General features: G+C 49.6%; 1 protein-coding gene across 1 annotated transcript in view; it reads left to right on the top strand.

The window, feature by feature from the left end:
• Positions 1 to 16,443: 16,443 nt before the first annotated feature.
• GLRX3 (glutaredoxin 3) overlaps positions 16,444 to 21,276 on the top strand; it is a 109,593-nt gene continuing 104,760 nt past the window's right edge. Inside the window, exon 1 of the mRNA XM_075352258.1 lies at positions 16,444 to 16,562. Coding sequence (XP_075208373.1) covers positions 16,498 to 16,562 — 65 coding nt within the window. The 5' untranslated portion in view covers positions 16,444 to 16,497. The remainder of the gene's footprint in view (positions 16,563 to 21,276) is intronic.

Here is a 21,276-nt window from a genome sequence, read left to right on the forward strand (position 1 = left end):
TGTGTGTAATGGCTCTATATAATATATAGGAATAGATCCCTCTGTGTGTAATGACTATATAATATATAGAAATAGATCCCTCTGTGTGTAACGACTCTGTATAATATATAGGAATAGATCCCTCTGTGTGTAATGACTATATATAATATATAGGAATAGTTCCCTCTGTGTGTAATGACTCTATATAATATATAGGAATAGTTCCCTCTGTGTGTAATGACTCTATATAATATATAGGAATAGATCCCTCTGTGTGTAATGACTCTATATAATATATAGAAATAGATCCATCTGTGTGTAATGACTCTATATAATATATAGGAATAGATCCCTCTGTGTGTAATGGCTCTATATAATATATAGGAATAGATCCCTCTGTGTGTAATGACTCTATATAATATATAGGAATAGATTCCTCTGTGTGTAATGACTCTATATAATATATAGGAATAGATCCTTCTGTGTGTAATGACTCTATATAATATAAAGGAATAGATGATCCCTCTGTATGTAATGACTATATAATATATAGGAATAGATCCTTCTGTGTGTAATGACTCTATATAATATATAGGAATAGATCCCTCTGTGTGTATTGACTCTATATAATATATAGGAATAGATCCCTCTGTGTGTAATGACTCTATATAATATATAGAAATAGATTCCTCTGTGTGTAATGACTCTATATAATATATAGGAATAGATTCCTCTGTGTGTAATGACTCTATATAATATATAGGAATAAATCCCTCTGTGTGTAATGACTCTATATAATATATAGGAATAGATCCCTCTGTGTGCAATGACTCTATATAATATATAGAAATAGATCCCTCTGTGTGTAATGACTCTACATAATATATAGGAATAGATCCCTCTGTGTGTAATGACTCTATGTAATATATGCGTTTCCCTTTTTGAATTCAATTACTGAAATAATTTATCTTTTTGATGATATTCTAATTTATTGAGATGCACCTGTATAAGGGTAAAGAGTGATGGGATTTTAGACTCTGCACCTCAGTCTACATTGCTCCAAATTGATTGCTGTGGCAGGCAACTATTGCCTGAAGTGGTGCGTTACCATCCATACTGACATCACTAATGTGGCCCATATCCAAACTGACTTGTTCCAGAATTGACTGTGACACTTAATGATTTTGGTCTAGTTAAAAAATCCCAACGAGGACCATTAACACATGAGCCATAATGTGGTTTTCGAGGTGGTTGAAAACCATCTTTTCAACTGGATTTTCAAGTTTCTGACTAAGTGTCAGGATCAGCCGTGAGGTTAAGAGCTTCCAATAATCTCATAAATGAATAAATATGGCGGAGAGCTGAATTTGATGAAGATAAGTGAAGGTGACTTTTTCACATTTTAATAACCTTCACTAAAACATCGCATCAACATAATAATCTCTATGTAACCAAATACCGCTATCCCGAATCGTAATATTCTAGAAGTCTAACTTGAAAATTTCCAGTGATGACAGAATGGCAGAAATGAATGCCGTACAAAGCGGAATAAGGATTAATATTATTTATCCCCTGATATTTTAGACAATGGTAATTTGTATGCTCTTCCCTTTGTGAGAAGAAAGATTTATATTGGTATATTAGACTTGTCATAATTGACTTTAATTCCAGAGAGGCTGCCGAACCCTTCAATTTCCTGTAATAAATTAGGTAATGAGATGAGGGATTGCAAAAACATCAAAATGACACAGACTGCATAAAAAACGACCAAAATGACTGGATGCTTCACCAGAGTTGGAGGAATGACCAGATGTGTTTCCCCTGATGCATCTTTGATCAAAATGCACTGCAAATCTTCATGGGAGATGCTCGTTCCACTCACTAAATTGTTAAATGAGAAGTAACTTACAGAAAGTCAGTCTGTAAGACGAGCATGGAACCAGACTGTGATGCTCAATCACTAGGTGTCACTAGATACAACTAGTAGAGGAGTAAAAGCCAGGGGTGAGGAGCCAGGAGGTCACGTATGGAACACAGGAAGAAAGCGGAACCAAGGTCAGGGTATGAGCCGTTGGTCAGAAGCCAGGAAGTCACGTATGGAGCACAGGGAAAAAGCGGAGCTGAGGTCAGGGTACGAGCTGGAGGTCAGGAGCCAGGAAGTCACGTATGGAGCTAAGGGAGAAAGTAGAGCCAAGGTCAGTGTACGAGATGGAGGTCAGGAGCCAGGAGGTCACGTATGGAGCTAAGGGAGAAAGTGGAGCCAAGGTCAGTGTACGAGATGGAGGTCAGGAGCCAGGAAGTCACGTATGGAGCTAAAGGAGAAAGTGGAGCCAAGGTCAGTGTACAAGATGGAGGTCAGGAGCCAGGAGGTCACGTATGGAACACAGGGAGAAAGCAGAGCCAAGGTCAGGGTATGAGCCGGAGGTCAGGAGCCAGGAAGTCACGTATGGAGCACAGGGAGAAAGCGGAGCCGAGGTCAGGGTATGTGCCGGAGGTCAGGAGCCAGGAAGTCACATATGTAACATAGGGAGAAATTGGAGCCGAGGTCAGGTTACGAGCCGGAGGTCAGGAACTAGGCGGTAACGTCAGAGTCAGAGGCATGGGCAGAGAAGGGTAACTAAGGTCCGGGGTCCAGAAAGAAGATCAGAACAGCACACCTACGGGAGCCAGAAGAACTTGCTGCAGAACAGGAACTACGACTGGTGGCATTCCGGGTGAGGTTGCTCTCTAATGAAGCAGAAGAATCACCCGGAACGAGGCACCTGAAAACAGACCCAACACCAACGTAGGACCTGAGGCCGGGAAACAACTTGTCCACAATTCAACAACAGAGCATCGGCTCTGCAGGATAACAGAGCACCATAAATCAGAACCGTGACACACACAACTTCATTTTTCCAGTCTTCTTAGTCTTGTGCTGCCAGGGCAACCTCTCCTTTAAGTGACACTGCAAAAGAAATGTATTACATGACACCCATGAGTGAGTATTCATCTAATAGATGATGTCATTGTCTTCCACAGCATTACCCTCTCTGGCTAATAGAGAGACAGTCCACAACTGGACTATCAGCCAGTTCTGTCGTGAGATGATTTCTCCCAACTGGTAGCTATTCTCTTGTTTCCTGTAACATCACGTCTACAGAGCAGTTCCTTCTCTTCCATTTTGAACTTCAAATGTCATGTTGCTTGCTAGCCCGCTCCCTGCTGTGTTAGCTGAGTTGGTTGTAAATCAACAAAACGTGGTTAATGGTGCCATGTAGACAGAGCAGAAGAGAAGGAAGTGCTCTGTAGATGTGGCATCACAAGAAGCAGGAGAATCACCAAGAGGAGCGGTGCGGGAACACTATGGGCCGAAAGAGGTTGTTGAACGGCCCAGTTGTTAGCACCTACCTTCCGATAAGGACTTCGCAATATAGAAAAAAAAAAAGTCCGGGAAAACCCCTTTAAGCTACACAGCACGCTGTGTTTGTTCCGACAATTTTCTGTCATAACCAGTAGTATGTTTTCAATTAATTTTTGCTAAAGTAGCTCATTTGTGGGATCAGACCTGCATACCTTCATTCTCCATGCACAGCAATAGGTCATCGGTGCAAAAAACCATGTGGGCAGTTCAGTAGTTCTCCTTTCTTGGAGGACTTTTGGTAAAAACTAACTTTGCTTGATCTCCTGTATAGTGGCATGGGGCGGTAGTCGTAGGCGAGTAATTGCGAACATTCCAGCACTCTACATGGAATGACTTGTCCTGGCTGGGTGTGTGGACTTTTGCTGTGTTGGCTGGGAACTCATGCAAGCTGCATACTGTCCCTGACATCTGCTGGACAGGACCGGATGATGACTCACACTCTCAAGGAGACCAAGAGTTAATTTTAAACAACAACACTTTACTGTCCGGTTCATTATCTGTTACAACCTCTCGCTCCAGATGGAGGTCACATATCTACCAGCACGTTATAGTTTTGCAAGGCACGTTTAGACACAGTCTAAGTTCATCCTGAGTTGCTTCAGAACTTACTGGTCCTGTGAGTTTCAGTGAAACCCTGACCAACGTTATAGTACAGTTTGTGGCAGTCATCTTTCCTACCTGCAGTCCCATATTTAGTCTCCTTAAGGGTCTCTTCATTACCGGGGTAAAGGTTTGCATTCTCGGATGCCTAGCAGAAAACTGCTAAGTTAGTCTAAAAAGTTCACACGCCAGTTAGGATTAACCCGTTAACTTGATGGTTAAGTGGCTCGACCACTAGAGTCCTGTCCTCCGACTCCTATTGTCTAGGGGTCACTCCGTTCACAGAGCAGTCTCTTGCTTCAATGCTGTTTTCATTCTGTGTCTCTGTCAGCAGTCGAGGTTCACACTATCTCGTCTTCCGTCTCAACTCCTTTTCCTCATTACCACAAACCATCCACTGTATTTGACCATCACGAACAACCAACTAAATGTCCATCATTATCACTCACTAGGTCTTCACTGACCCTTCTAAAATGAACCTTCACTCTCCCTTTCATTTGACCCCTCCCATGGTGGGCTAGCCCCAACGCTTAACTATTACTGACAATGCAGTCTGGCAACTTCCTAAACAAGTACTATGCAACACATTACCCCACACATTACTTACTATACACTTTACCTTACATTATACATATCAACACTACATATTAACAATATTTACAAATACACAATATATACAAAAGACGCAAGACTGAATTCACATTACACTATACAACAATACAATGACACAATTAAGGCCCTGTCACACACAGAGATAAATCTGCGGCAGATCTGTGGTTGCAGTGAAATTGTGGACAATCAGTGCCAGGTTTGTGGTTGTGTACAAATGGAACAATATGTCCATGATTTCACTGCAACCACAGATCTGCCAAAGATTTATCTCTGTGTGTGACGGGGCCTTTAGTGTCTTCAGGGGCAGAAATGCGACAGCAATAGACCACCACTCTTACATTCCTCCCCTCTTTAACAATGGTCCTTCTCAACCATTAAGGCGGGCTTTGCACGTTGCGACATCGGTAACAATGTGTTACCGATGCTGCAGCAATAGTCCCGCCCCCGTCACACGTGCGATATCTAGTAAAAGCTGCCGTAGCGATTATTATCGCTACGGAAGCTTCACACGCACTTACCTGCCGTGCAACGTCCCTCTGGACGGCGACCCGCCTCCTTCCTTAGGGGGAGCGGGTCGTGCGGCGTCACAGTGACGTCAAACGGCAGACGGCCAATTGAAGCGGAGGGGCGGAGATGAGCAGGATGTAAACATCCCGCCCACCTCCTTCCTTCTCATTGCAGATGGCGGCAGGTAAGGTGAAATTCCTCGCTCCTGTGGCTTCACACACAGCGATGTGCGCTGCCGCAGGAACGGGGAACAACATCGTACCTGTCGCTGCATCGGCATTATGGAAATGTCGGAGGCTGCAGCGATGATACGATAACGACGCTTTTGCGCTCGTTCATCGTATCAAAAATGTTTTACACGTTGCGATATCGACTGCGACGCCGGATGTGCGTCACTTTCGATTTGACCCCATCGACATCGCACGTGCAATGTCGCAACGTGCAAAGCCGCCCTTAGACTCCTAGAAGACATCAATGCACATCCAATACAGTTCCTTTTGGTCGATGGATGATGTCCTCCCCTCTTTTGGGTCAGCACAACCCCGGTTCCACTAGGTTGGGACCCTGGAACTAAGAGGTCATGTTCTTTACAAACAAGGGCCATCAGGCTGACACAACAGCAGCCCCAACATTCATTGGGCACAGTCCATCCACCTTCAACCTGCTTGAGACATCAGGTCATCCATTCCCCTTCTGCCAACAGTAGTTCTACGGCAAGGACACAGTCCAAGAGAGGAAAGATTCAGGATTTGGTGGAGCAGAGAACATAAAGGGGTGTTGGGGACAAAGTGGGGGGATCTGTACGGGGACTGTATGGGGCACAGTCCATGAGGGTATTCAGGTAAAATCCATGGGGGACCTGAGTCAGAGACCATGGGAGACTTGGGGCAGAGTCCATGGCTGGATGGGCAAAGTCCAGGCCAAAGGGTGTAGTAGCCTCTAGCAGCCTAAAGTTCCTCAATCCAGCAGGGCACTGCACGATTAAACAAAGGGAGGGTCACAAAACAACTTTGTCCGTTTGTGACCAAAAACGAGGAGACCCAAATTAAAGTTCACTCAGAAAGTCGGGTACTGTCCAAGTAGAGGGTACAACAGGCACAACGAGGGTCTCCAGGCATCTCAATTCTCCATCGGTACCCACACTGCCCCTCCAAGCCCTTTGGTTCCCACAACTCTATCCAAGCAGCTTCCTTGCCTGTAGTGAGGACAGAACTGAGAAGCGAACATCAGAGTCTTGCACAATAAGCCAACCTCAAACCATCCAGGGGGCCCTTCTATCTTCTGTAACATCAGTCGTTGATCCCTGGCAAATGGACTTCCCTGCTGATGCACGTGTCCAGCCTCCACTGCCTTCTGCTCAATGCAAATTCAATTACTGGTTCCAAACTCCCAGATAGAGTTCATCTGCCTAATGGGTCGTACCAAAGTATCACTCAGTTAGAAGCTAACCTTTGATAACCTTCAGTCGGTGAAGTGTTTGGCCACTTCACTTCACCTTCTCCTATACTTAAGCCCTCCAGGTTACTGATGAGCTGCCGGATTTTGGCTCCATAATTCCTTAACTGGGGAAGGGGCGGAGGGTGAGGTGGCGTCCATTGTTCCAACACCAGCACGCAAATAGGATCTTCTTGCTCTGAATGTCTAGCATTGGGCCTACGCCCGCCATTCTTCTTTCCTTATTCTCTTCACAAATGGTGCAATCCCGCTTACCCTTTGGCGGACAGTTGTTACCCTACAGGTTTTATAAATTCAAAAGAAATAAAATTAAAACCTTATCAGAAACAGCCATTAGCCAACAAGGGTCAAACAGCAAATGTACTAGCAGGATGCAGCACCCCCCCCCCCCAATGATAAAGGCAGGGGCAAGACAGGTGCAGAATACCGATGAGACAACCACTCACAGCCTACCATATTATGAAGGTGGTTGTTGGTGGTATTAGACATGCACACAGATGGGATATGCATAGGTCGCCAGTCACACAGGAATATGTGATGCACAGTGTCTGGCCAATTGATGACGCCCATACTATTAGATCAGGTGGGTGTTACGTCACCACTGGAGTCCGCTTCAGCGACTTCTACTCCAATCGCCAGGCGACGCAGTGTTCCTGCCGTGGATGGTGCTGGAGATGGGAGAGGAGTCGATGCCAGCGGCACCGGTGGGCACAGGCTCCGATAATCCACTTGGCTGGGTTATCTTGGGATCTGCAGTACCACTGGCTGACTGTAGGTGGCGTGTGTCTTCCATCTGAAGTTGCCATCATTCAGCTACAGCCAGTGGGAAGACACCACACCCTTCTTAATTCCCCTCCTGTCTGCTGACCCCTGCCAGATATAGTTCTGATTTCCTGGCTCCTGGTCTGCCCGATTCTGTTTAGTGATTCCTGTGTGTTGACTTCTGCGGGTTTTCTGACTACCCTTCTGCCTGCTGTTTTTGTACCTCGCTGCCCGATCCAGATTTGACCTCTGTTACGTTTTCTGATTACGTCCTGGCCTGCCGATTCTGTCCCTGTTCGGCTATTCCTGGTTTGACCCTGCCTGGCTACTACTCTCTCGGACTGCAGCCTTCCACAGGTAGTGATCTCCAGGGCCCTGTGTAATTCCAAATCCCTGTATAGGGATTAAAGGGTTTCAGGGTTCTGGGGGTCCTGATTGGTGAGTGGCTTCCCTCTAGCTGGTCCATTACATCCATCTGAGTCTGTGGATCCAGGCAGGCGTTACAGTGGGCTGATAGTAATCTGATTTTAATGTAGGCGTTTGAATATACTGTATATACAGTATATGTATGGGAATAATATTAATGTCATTTTGGTCTGATAAGGAAAGGGTGGGTCTGACTATAATTTGGGGATTTATAGTGATATAGAGGGGTCTGAACATATAATATAAACATATTAACCACAAACCACAAATGGCTACTCCCATTTTTTCAAAACTGGCCGCACTGTCAGTCATATAATATTTGGGCCCTCACCTCTTTGTATAATATCCAGCTCCTTGCTCCCGGTGTATAATATCTGGCCCCTCGCCTCCAGTGTATAACATCTAGCCCATGCTATATAACGTTCAGCCCCTTGTAACGGGGGCAGGGGGCGCCTCAGGGGTTGTAGTCGCGGTCTCCCGCCCAGGGGCCGGCAGGCTGACTCCCGGCCCGGCCGTCACTGTTAAAACGGAGGTGTTGTTTGTGGGGCAGAGTGTGGGTGGCAGGGACACTTCCATGTGGGCAATTTGCTTCTCGGTGACACCTTTTTCTCTCGGCTCACAGGCCTCTTCACCACTCCCAGTAAAGAGCCACAGACAGGCAGTTGATGAACCAAGAAACATTTTATTGAACACAGCTTCCGCTCTTCTTTACACCTTTCAGCATCAAGTCACTTTGGCTTACAGGTTAAACTTCTTGCTGACGGTTTCCTCTTTCCCCGGTAACTTTCCCTCACCTGCAGGGGACATGCGTTAACCTCCTAGTAGCTGCACACTGAATCCTGTTTCACTGTAGGGCAGATCTAGCACAAACTACCGGCTCCGGATAAGTTCTCACCTTTCCACTTCTTTGCCGGGGAACTGCTTCACTTGTTTTCTACGGGCGTTCCCATTTACCTTCACTTCTTTGTCAGGGCACTACCCTTCGCCTGCAGGGGCCACTTGTTATCCCCCTGATAGCTGCACTGCACTGTAGTACACGCTACCAGCTTTGGGACTAGTCTTGACTCTTCCACTTCTTCTGCTACTGCACCACTTCCACACTCTGCCCCGTCACCTCAGACTTCTTTCTCCAGTCACATCTCACTGCACACTGGACTCTGCATTCAGAACCCTTCCTTCCCCACCTAGGCTGCCCTGCCCCTTCATTCCCTGCCACTGTTACCAGGGGAACCACTGCTCTACACTGGCACCTAGTGGGGAAACAGTTTATGACAGGTAACATTTTACCATTAACATTTACAATTTGCCACCATACTACTGTGGCGTCTTCAGGGGGGAAAAAACAGCTCCTTCACTACCAGGGGTCCGACTACCCCTTACATTCCTCCCCTCTTTAACCTCAGCCTCCTGGCGAGGTTCGTACCTGCAAAACAACACATGTAGGAAAACACACAGACTGGCACACAAGTTTGGTGCCCGGAGTCCCTCCAGGGAAGCTCCCGGTCTTAGTCGCACATCTGCCCGGAGGCCCTCCTCAGGCGCTCCTGGTCTTAGCTGACCTTCTGCCCGGAGGCTATATCCAAGCGCTCCCGGTCTTTGGGTGGGCAGAAAATAACAAGACAACAAGATTCCTTCTTAACAGTCACGGAAGCAGTCCACGCACAGTTCTGCATTAAGCTCCTCCCGGGTTCAGTACTTTTAACGTTACTGTAACTGGAAACATTCACCGGCTTTCAACAGTACCGGTTTTCAACGGCAAACAAATCACTCTCTTCCGGATGATTACCTCTGTTTCTGGGATATCTTGCCAGTACGGGGCCTTAACTCCTGAGGGGGGCAGAGGGCCTACCTTAACAGACGCGGGCGCCTCCGGAATCTGTACGGATGCTCCTGGTGGCCCGCTCCCCAGAGTCACCTGGGACTTGTAGGTAGCCCGGACTTCCGTCGTCGTTTCCCTGGTAACTTCATCCCATGAGGTAAAAAACGTGACCGCTGGTTTCTCCGAGACTCCAGTCACGGCCGGTATCATGCTTGCTGGCAACGTGATGGTGGGTAACTCTCCCACTGAGCTCTCCATCAGACGTCCTCTTCCGCGTCCTACGGGCACCAGCGCGCCCGCTACGGCTTGCTTGTCTGTCCTGGCCTCCATTTTGTGTAGCACAGGTAACTGGAACTGTTGCTTCTGCTGCTGGGATTGCAATGGCGCCGGGGAAGGTGGAGGCGGTTCTTCTTTTCCCGCTTTAGCACACACTCCGCCCCCGGCTTCACCCACCAGGTCTGCATAGCGTTGGCGACGCCTTTTCTTTCTTGCGGCACTGCCCACGTCTCTAGACCTCTGCAGCTTCTTGGGGCAAGTACCTCCCCTCTTTGGGCGGCGCACTCCGGGCTTCTTCCTCCCAGGCCAGCCCAGCGCTTTTCGTTTGGCGCCAACTTTTCGCGCCTCCACTGAGTCCATGAGGATGGCCGCCATCTTGCGGCCCGTTCAGCACGTCAGGCACCACTTGATCTTCCTCACAGTCTCTGGTCAGGGTTTCTTGCATGCAGGCTTGATCCTGCCGACTACGCCAGTTTGTAACGGGGGCAGGGGGCACCTCAGGGGTTGTAGTCGCGGTCTCCCGCCCAGGGTGCGGCAGGCTGACCCCCGGCCCGGCCGTCACTGTTAAAACGGAGGTGTTGTTTGTGGGGCAGAGTGTGGGTGGCAGGGACACTTCCATGTGGGCAATTTGCTTCTCGGTGACACCTTTTTCTCTCGGCTCATAGGCCTCTTCACCACTCCCAGTAAAGAGCCACAGACAGGCAGTTGATGAACCAAGAAACATTTTATTGAACACAACTTCCGCTCTTCTTTACACCTTTCAGCATCAAGTCACTTTGGTTTACAGGTTAAACTTCTTGCTGACGGTTTCCTCTTTCCCCGGTAACTTTCCCTCACCTGCAGGGGACATGCGTTAACCCCCTAGTAGCTGCACACTGAACCCTGTTTCACTGTAGGGCAGATCTAGCACAAACTACCGGCTCCGGATAAGTTCTCACCTTTCCACTTCTTTGCCGGGGAACTGCTTCACTTGTTTTCTACGGGCGTTCCCATTTACCTTCACTTCTTTGTCAGGGCACTACCCTTTGCCTGCAGGGGCCACTTGTTATCCCCCTGATAGCTGCACTGCACTGTAGTACACACCACCGGCTTTGGGACTAGTCTTGACTCTTCCACTTCTTCTGCTACTGCACCACTTCCACACTCTGCCCCGTCACCTCAGACTTCTTTCTCCAGTCACATCTCACTGCACACTGGACTCTGCATTCAGAGCCCTTCCTTCCCCACCTAGGCTGCCCTGCCCCTTCATTCCCTGCCACTGTTACCAGGGGAACCACTGCTCTACACTGGCACCTAGTGGGGAAACAGTTTATGACAGGTAACATTTTACCATTAACATTTACAATTTGCCACCATACTACTGTGGCGTCTTCAGGGGGGGAAAAACAGCTCCTTCACTACCAGGGGTCCGACTACCCCTTACACCCTTACCCCTTCGTTGTATAACATCCAGTCCCTCTCCCTCGATGCATAACATTTGGCCCCTTGCCCCCTGGTGTATAACATCTAGCCCCCTGTGTATAACATCCGGCCCCTCACCCCTGGTGTATAACAGCCAGACCCTAACCCTCTGTGTTTAACAATTAACCCTTCACTCCCAGTGTATAATATCTAGCCCTCTGTGCATAACATCCGGCCCCTCACCCCTAGTGTATAATGTGATGCCCTGGACTAGCCAGGTAGTCACAGGTAGTCCCTTGCATAACACCCGTCCCCTAAAAAGGGTAACACCAGACAAACACATAAACCCTAGTCACCTCCCTCAGTGCTTTATGGACACACCAGGGGGGCGGAGCCAGGCGGTTGGCATGCCCACTGAGGAGTTCAGAGGGTCTGAGGCAGGAATCACAGTTACATCAGAGAGTCCAGTGCAGTCAGTTGAGGAGTGAAGGAGAGTGCAGCAGGCCTGTGGTGACAGGTCTTGAGCGGGAACTGACAGATGCCGGTGTCGTAGCCCTGGTGTCTTGGCTAGGAGACATACAGTGGCCTAGCCTGCAGGAGCCGAGAAGATGGCCAGGTGGAACCGTAAGGGACCGTGACAGGGTAGTGGCCCGCCGGTACCGACTCGGGGAACCGACTGGAAACCGGAGCACACAGGGGGGTACTCAGACCCTGAAACGAGGTCCAGAAGCCACTGGACCGAGTTAATTCACTGATTGAGGTCTGGACTATAGGTCCTTTCCCACCCAAGTCCCGACTGAAGACAACAGGCCACCGAGGGGGATAGAAAGCCACCGCACAGGCAGAGAGATCCCACAGGCCAGCGTCTGCGGGCGAACGGCTTTCCCGACACATATACTGCTGGGGAACGGACTCCCGTCGCTGAAGCGAAGGCAGTCTACATACATACTACACGGTGCAGGAAAAAGGCAAAGACCACCAACCCGAGTAGGAAGACCAGACGCAGCCGGCTGCGGGCACTGACCACCATCACCTTGGTTTACCAGAGACTCTTGTGCATCAATCATAGTGAGTACTACTGTGCCCTGGGGCCGTGCACCGCCCTGCACCGCCAAGCACCGACATACCATCCCAATCGGGCCCCTGGCCATCACCCCTGCCCACGGAGGGGTTAACACCTTTGCTGCGCAACATCTCCCCCGGGTGCCTAGTAAACAGCAGCGGTGGGTCTACATTCACCACAGCCCGTGGGTGGCGTCACAAACGTAAATAAAACCACGGCCCCGGCAGTAAAGCTAACCCCTACGTAGTGCCCGCATCCTTTCAGAGCGAAGTGACCCCGGGTCCGGAGGCGCTCGAGCCACCCACCAACGAGCCCGGATCCGAGCAGCTCGGCTGCAGCCGAGCACGGGGCGGTACACATCACATCCTCCCCCTAACCCTCTGTGTATAACAATTAACCCTTCACTCCCAGTGTATAATATCTAGCCCTCTGTGTATAACATCCAGCCCCTCACCACTGGTATATAACAGCCAGACCCTCACCCCCTAGTGTGTGTATAACATCCTCCCCCTAACCCTCTGTATATAACAATTAACCCTTCACTCCCAATGTATAATATCTAGCCCTCTGTGTATAACATCCGACCCCTCACCCTCAGTGTATAATATTCAGCCCCTCAAACCCCGTTGTATAACATTCGTGTCACATGGAGTTTTACACAAAAGTCGCCGACTTTCAGGTTGGCATCAGACGCTGTTCACATTGCAGATTCTGATACTTTGCCCGATGGTTTCTCTGGTGTATATGATCTACACAGGCAGACTCAGGTGTCGATCAGCTGTGGGCTCATTCATAGACAGTCAAGCAAGAGTTAACCTCTGCTAGCCTGCTTTTTAGGCTTCTGGAATCACATGTTGTAAGGAAGCTTATCACATCTGCTCCTCTCATACTTAGGTTGGAGGAAATCTTCCACCCATGATGACTATAGTTTCTACGGTGTTGGTTTGTGTGCTGTGGTGTCCCAGATTTTCTAGAGAAAGAGCAGCCGGTGCTTGGTGTTGTTGTGGCGTTTACCCGTTGTCTTATTGTTTCCACTCTGCTTTTGTTTTCCTCCTAATCTCTTGTTGTTCTCTTATACCTTTGTGTGTACGTGCTGTGTGACAGAGTTTTGGTTTCTCCTGTTTGTCTATTTCTGTGGGTTAAATCACACTCCAGTCCAGATTTCCCTGGGAGAGGGGTTATAACATCAGGGCTGGTCAGGAGCAGAGCCAGGAAGGAGACTCAGATATCCCCACCATTAGGAGTATCTCTGAGAATAGGCATAGCACAGTGTCCCTTAGTATAAGGGTCAGCTTAGGGGCCCCTGTTTTTCGCTATCTACATAGTCCCTTGTGACAATCAGGCTCCTTGCCCCGGTATATAACATCCAGCCCCTCACTCCCTGGTGTATAACATCCAAGACCTCAACCCCCAAGTGTATAACATTCAGCTTCTCTCCCCCGGTGTATAATATCAGGCCCCCTACCTTCGGTGTATAACATCAGGCCCCTTGTGTATAACATCTAGTCCTTGATATATAACATTCGGCCCCTCAACACCCATTGTATAACATCTGGTCCCTCACCCCCGGTGTATAACATCCAGCCCCTCAGCCTCAAAGTGGACACCCCATAACATTACAGACTGATGAGTGCTGTATGTGCTGAGGAGCAGAGGGTAGAAAAGTCATCAACGCTCTGCTGACTCCATAACTGCAGAGTACAGACTTCTTTTGGTATTAACATCAGTACAAACTGCCGCATGGCCGAGCAGCTGCAGCAGCCGTACATTACCAAACACAATGCCGAGTATTGGATGGAACGGTGTAACTCTGCCACAACTGGACTCCGGAGGAAACGTGTTCTGTGCAGTGATGAATAAAGCGGGCTTTACACGCTACAATATCGTTAATGATTTATCGTCGGGGTCACTTTGTTTGTGACGCACATCCGGCGTCATTAACGATATCGCAGCGTGTGACACTTGTGTGCGACCTAAAACTATTGCAAAAGCGGCCAAAATCGTTTGCCGCGGAGAGGTCTTCCTGAAACAAAAAATCGTTCTCTTCTAATTAGCGATGTTGTTCCTCGTTCCTGCGGCAGCATACATCGCTGTGTGTGACACCGCAGAGTGACGAACATCTCCTTACCTCTGTCCACCGCCAATGCGGAAGGAAGGAGGTGGGCGGAATGTTACGTCCCGTTCATCTCCGCCCCTCCGCTTGTATTGGACAGCTTCCGTGTGACGTTGCTGTGACGCCACACGACCCGCCCCCTTAGAAAGGAGGCAGATCGCCGGCCAGAGCGACGTCGCAGGACAGGTAAGTCCGTGTGACAGGGGTAAGCGAGGTTGTGTGCGACGGGCAGCGATTTGCCCGCGTCGCACAACCGACGGGGGCGGGTACGATCACTTGCGATCTCGCTAGCGAGGTCGCAGCGTGTAAAGCCTGCTTAACACTTCTCTATCTGGTGTTTGTGGATGAGTCTGGGATTAGTGAATAAAGAACGTTACCCCCTGACTCCATTGTGCCCCCTGTATAGTTTGGTGGAGGAGGATAATGCTCCGGGTTTATTTTTCAGGGGCAGCATTAGCCCTTTTAGTTCCAGTGAAGGGAAATATTCATGCTTCTGTATATCAGACATTATTATTTATTATTACATCGCCATTTATTCCATGGCGCTTTACAAGTGAAAAGGGTATACATGAAAAACAAGTACAACAATCATGAACAATACAAAAACTTGGAACTTCCAACTTTGTGGGAAGTTTGGGGAAGACCCTTTCTTGCTCCCCATGACTGTACTAAATGCACAAGCTCCATAAAGATATGACTGGTGGAGTTTGGTGGAAGAGCATGACCGGCCGCACAGAACCTGGACCTCAACCCAATCTAAGGCGGGCTTTGCACACTACGACATCGCAGGTGCGATGTCGGTGGGGTCAAATTGAAAATGACGTACTTCCGGCATCGCATGCAACATCGTAGTGTGTAAAGGCTCGATGATACGATTAACGAGCGCAAAAGCGTTGTAATCGTATCATCGGTGCAGCGTCGGCGTAATCCATAATTACACTGACGCGACGGTCCGATGTTGTTCCTCGCTCCTGCGGCAGCACACATCGCTGTGTGTGAAGCCGCAAGAGCGAGGAACATCTCCTACCGGCGTCACCGCGGCTTCGGTAGGATATGCGGAAGGAAGGAGGTGGGCGGGATGTTTACATCCCACTCATCTCCGCCCCTCCGCTCCGATTGGCCGCCTGCCGTGTGACGTCGCAGTGACGCCGCACGACCCGCCCCCTTAATAAGGAGGCGGGTCGCCGGCCAGAGCGACGGTCGCAGGGCAGGTGAGAGCATGTGAAGCCGGCGTAGCGATAATTTTCGCTACGACAGCTTTCACAAGATATTGTACCTGCGACGGGGGCGGGGACTATCGCATGCTACATCGCAGCATCGGCTTGCGATGTCGCAACGTGCAAAGCCTGCCTAACACCTTTGAAATGAGCTAGAATAGAGATTGTGAGCCCTGCCTCTCCAAAACATCAGTGTCACAGCACTCTTCTGTCTATTACAAGACAGTATTACAAAGGAGCCCATCAGCACGGCCATTATGCAGCCCCCGAACCACTATTCAAGGAGCGGTCTCCGGATGATTTTCAGGAAGGCTCCGCCCCCTACCTCCTGATTGACAGCTTAGACAGGTAGCATGGTTTCACCGATGATCCAAACTTTGCCCTCACCAATGCCGTCAGACAGCTTTGCCTTGGCAGCATTAGTGAAGCACAGGGGACACTGAAGGCCAAATGCTATGATCTGGCCATCATTATTACAGCGCTTTCTCTATGGCAAGGATCTAGGACACCGACCACTGCTGATGGTGGCCTGTAACCTAGGCAACAAGAAGTAAACAATGTACAATGACATTAAAAATCCTCCTGTTTTTCAGAACAAAGAGGAGTTTATTACAGGGAAACTCTTTGCAGTTTACCCATCTAAAAAGGTGAGACAACTCATTTAAAGGGGGTTTTCACCAGTGAGTTGCATCAGCCCTTCTTTCACATTGCTGCAGTGACCTCCAGGATGACGTCACAGCGCATCATGGTCTCCGCGCTCGGCCAGTGAGGTCTGCCTGTCAGCGTCACGTGATCCGTACAGACGCTTCTAGTCCCTGGATCGATAGCTCGGCGCTCCGCTGTCCCGAGCTTGTTCCCGGCAGCATGGCGGCGGTGCGGGAGGCCGGATCCGTGCGGCACTTTGAGGAGCTGTTACAGGAGAGCGATAAGTACGTGAGTGATAGAATGGCGGGGGGTGAGGAGACCGTGTGGCGGCCTGCTGGGGACCCCCTGTGTGCACTGCGGGGCTGGTGACAGCAGAGGCCTCAGTGATGGGGCTATGTCTGAGCATTGAGGAACTACAGATCCCAGCATGACCTGATAGTGTATGTATACTGTACCTTCTACACTGCAGCACTGTATACACCGGGTATAACCCCCCCACCGACTGCAGCACTGTATACACCGGGTATAACCCCCCCCACTGACTGCAGCACTGTATACACCGGGTATAACCCCCCCACCGACTGCAGCACTGTATACACCGGGAATAACCCCCCCACCGACTGCAGCACTGTATACACCGGGTATAACCCCCCCACACTGACTGCAGCACTGTATACACCGGGTATAACCCCCCACACTGACTGCAGCACTGTATACACCGGGTATAACCCCCCCCACTGACTGCAGCACTGTATACACCGGGTATAACCCCCCCACACTGACTGCAGCACTGTATACACCGGGTATAACCCCCCACACTGACTGCAGCACTGTATACACCGGGTATAACCCCCCCCACTGACTGCAGCACTGTATACACCGGGTATAACCCCCCCACCGACTGCAGCACTGTATACACCGGGTATAACCCCCCACACTGACTGCAGCACTGTATACACCGGCTATATACCCCCCACACTGACTGCAGCACTGTATACACCGGGTATAACCCCCCCCACTGACTGCAGCACTGTATACACGGGGTATAACCCCCCACACTGACTGCAGCACTGTATACACGGGGTATAACCCCCCACACTGACTGCAGCACTGTATACACGGGGTATAACCCCCCACACTGACTGCAGCACTGTATACATGGGGTATAACCCCCCACACTGACTGCAGCACTGTATACACGGGGTATAACCCCCCCCCACTGACTGAAGCACTGTATACACCGGCTATATACCCCCCACACTGACTGCAGCACTGTATACGCTGGCTATATACCCCCCACACTGACTGCAGCACTGTATACACCGGCTATATACCCCCCACACTGACTGCAGCACTGTATACACCGGCTATATACCCCCCACACTGACTGCAGCACTGTATACACCGGGTATATACCCCCCACACTGACTGCAGCACTGTATACACCGGGTATATACCCCCCACACTGACTGCAGCGCTGTATACACCGGGTATATACCCCCCACACTGACTGCAGCACTGTATACACCGGCTATATACCCCCCACACTGACTGCAGCACTGTATACACCGGGTATAACCCCCCCCCCACTGACTGCAGCGCTGTATACACCGGGTATATACCCCCCACACTGACTGCAGCACTGTATACACCGGCTATATACCCCCCACACTGACTGCAGCACTGTATACACCGGGTATAACCCCCCCCACTGACTGCAGCACTGTATACACCGGGTATAACCCCCCCCCCACTGACTGCAGCACTGTATACACGGGGTATAACCCCCCACACTGACTGCAGCACTGTATACACGGGGTATAACCCCCCACACTGACTGCAGCACTGTATACACGGGGTATAACCCCCCACACTGACTGCAGCACTGTATACACGGGGTCTAACCCCCCACACTGACTGCAGCACCGTATACACCGGGTCTAACCCCCCACACTGACTGCAGCACCGTGTACACCGGGTATAACCCCCCCCAGTAATTGTAGCATATGGTACTGAGCATAATATTGCTGTTAGATTCACACAACATTTTGCAGGAAAACCTCTTTTATGGCATTTGTATTGAATTTTGCTCCTATGTTCTCTGAATCATGTGATTTGCTCTGTGAGAAATCCACTTCCCCATGTGTCACAATATCGCGATGTAGCACGTAGATGTACTGTCAGCACAGAATGACTGCTAATAAAATAACAACATAAGCACAGTGCAATATGGTGGGGTGAAACCCTTAACTCCTCCTCCTCACCGGCTTGTTTTCCCTCTTACCTCCATCCTCCTCTTTTCTTTGCTAGCTCTGGTGTTAAGTCAGAGAAGGGAGGAGATAAATGGAAAATAAGTAGGTGGGAAGGTGCATTTAAGGGTACGTGCCCACGATCAGGACTAGATGCTGCAGGTCCTGACCTGTGGGACCGCTAATCTCCTCCGCAGAAGACCGCAGCTGCTTGTGCCCACCATCCAGGCTCGGGCAGTCATGGTCTCTTGCTGTGTTGTCCCTGTGGAGAACACTTGCGTCTCCGCAGCAAAGAACTGACATGCTGCGGCTCTGAAAGTTGCACCGCAGGTCATTTTGTGCTGCCGCAAGAAACAAGCACAAATTTCTAGAGATCCCATCCACTGTACTTGTACTGTACAATGCAGTTTTGGCCGCTGCATCCAAACCGCTCTGAATCCCGATCGTGGACACGCAGCCTAAATATTTGGCTGCACCATGATGCACCGAACGCCTGTGCTTGGTGTGAACAATCATTCTGACAGTCCCTTTTATATGGTATATTCCCATTATAACAAGTCATCCTCTCTCCAATGGATAGGGAATATAATTTGCTTATCTCGGGGTCTGACCATTGGGACTGCTGCTATCACCAGAATAAGGCTCCGGCGCTGTCTGCCATGAATGGAGTACGAGATGTGCGTGGGAGTGCTGTTGAAAGCCGAGTACAGCAGTCTGCTATTGTCTGCAGGCCCGTAGATAATAAGGGTGAGCATGTGCCCCTCTGTCCATCCAGGACAAAGCTATGTAGGGGCAAGTTTTCTGGGTTTTAGCGCCCTGATCTCTGGATTGGGGGGGGGGGAATCTCAACAATTAGGAAATGATAACGTGTTACTGGGAATAATCTTTTAAAGGGAACCTGACAGCTGATATATACTGCCCGATGCACGGGCCCCGTGTATCAGGCACTGGTTGTACGATTTCAGCCATATTTGTTTACCTTGGATGTTCAGAGAAAAATATACTATATTTTCCGGCATATAAGACAACTGGGCGTATAAGGCGAGCCCAAACTTTTCCAGTTAAATTATAGAGTTTGGGATATACCGTATATACTCGAGTATAAGCCGAGACTTCTATTTTGCGACAAAAAATTGGGAAACCTTATTAACTCCAGTATAAGCCTAGGGTGGGAAATGCTGCAGCTACTGGAAAATTTAAAAAATAAAAATAGATCCCAATAAAATTTAATGTATCCATCATTGTGCCCCTTCCTTAAGGTGTTGTCACACATAGCGACGCAGCAGCGATCACGACCAGCGGTCTGACCTTATCAGGATCGCTGCTGCGTCGTTACATGGTCGCTGGTGAGCTGTCAAACAGGCAGATTTCACCAGCGACCAGTGACCAGCCCCCAGCCAGCAGCGACACGTGGAAGCGTAACTAAGGTAAATATCGGGTAACCAAGGAAAGCACTTCTCTTGGTTACCCGATATTTACCTTAGTTACTAGCGTCCGCCGCTCTCACGCTGCCAGTGCCGGCTCCCTGTTCCCTGCACTCCTAGCCAGACTACACATCGGGTTAATTACCCGATGTGTACTCCAGCTACGTGTGCAGGGAGCCGGCACTGGCAGCGTGAGAGCGGCGGACGCTAGTAACTAAGGTAAATATCGGGTAACCAAGCAAAGGGCTTCTTGGTTACCCGATGTTTACCGTGGTTACAGCTTACCGCAGCTGCCAGAAGCCGGCTCCTGCTCCCTGCTCGCTTCAGTTCGGCGCTCTCTCACTGTCACACACAGCGATGTGCGCTTAACAGCGGGAGAGCGACGAGCAAAAAATGAAGCAGGACATTCAGCAACAACCAGCGACCTCACAGCAGGGGCCAGGTCGTTGCTGGATGTCACACACAACGACAGCGACGGGATGTCGCTGCTACGTCACAGAAAATGGTGACTTAGCAGCGGCGTCGTTGTCGTCGTGTGTGACACCACCTTTAGGCACTCTAGTAATGTGCACATTGTTTAGTAATGTGCCCATTGTTTAGTATTTCCCTCCTAATGGTCCCCTTCTTGTCCCCTATTATGCCATTGTTAACATACAAAAATTATTCTCACCTCTCCTCCATTGTCCTCAGCTGCTTCTTGCAGACTGCAGGCACTTAGACCTCTTGGTGATCTTGTCCGGTGCACGGAGTCGCCGCTGCAGGCTGCCATCTTGGCTTTACTGTAGTTGAATGCTTTACAGCGGCGGTGCCGCTCTGCAAGCCATTCAACTGCTGTAAAGTACTGACAGCAGCAGCAGCAGCATCTTCGTGCACCGGACATTATCATCAAAGGGGTGCTTCTTGCGGACCGCAGGCACATAGACCCCTCCATGATCAAGTCTAATACACAGGGCCGTGACTGCTGTCAGCGCTTTACTTCAGTTGAATGCTTTGTGTCGCCGTCGTAAAGCATTCAACTGCAGTAAAGCCATGATGGCAGCCAGCAGCGGCGACTCCGTGCACCGGACACGATCACCGAGAGGTCTAAGTGCCTGCTGTCTGTAAGAAGCAGCTGAGGACACCGCGGGAGCGGATTACAGGTGAGAATATTTTTTTGTGGGAACCTCACTGCGAGATCTGAGAGGAGACAGTCTTGGAGACAGGAGGGCTTATAAATTACCTAATTATACGCCGTATAAGACGATACCAGGCGTATACGACAACCCCCGACTTTTGAGAAGATATTCAGGGGTTAAAAAGTCGTTTTATACGCTGGAAAATATGGT

The sequence above is a fragment of the Anomaloglossus baeobatrachus genome, chromosome 5 (assembly GCF_048569485.1).
Source record: "Anomaloglossus baeobatrachus isolate aAnoBae1 chromosome 5, aAnoBae1.hap1, whole genome shotgun sequence".
Taxonomy (NCBI): domain Eukaryota; kingdom Metazoa; phylum Chordata; class Amphibia; order Anura; family Aromobatidae; genus Anomaloglossus; species Anomaloglossus baeobatrachus.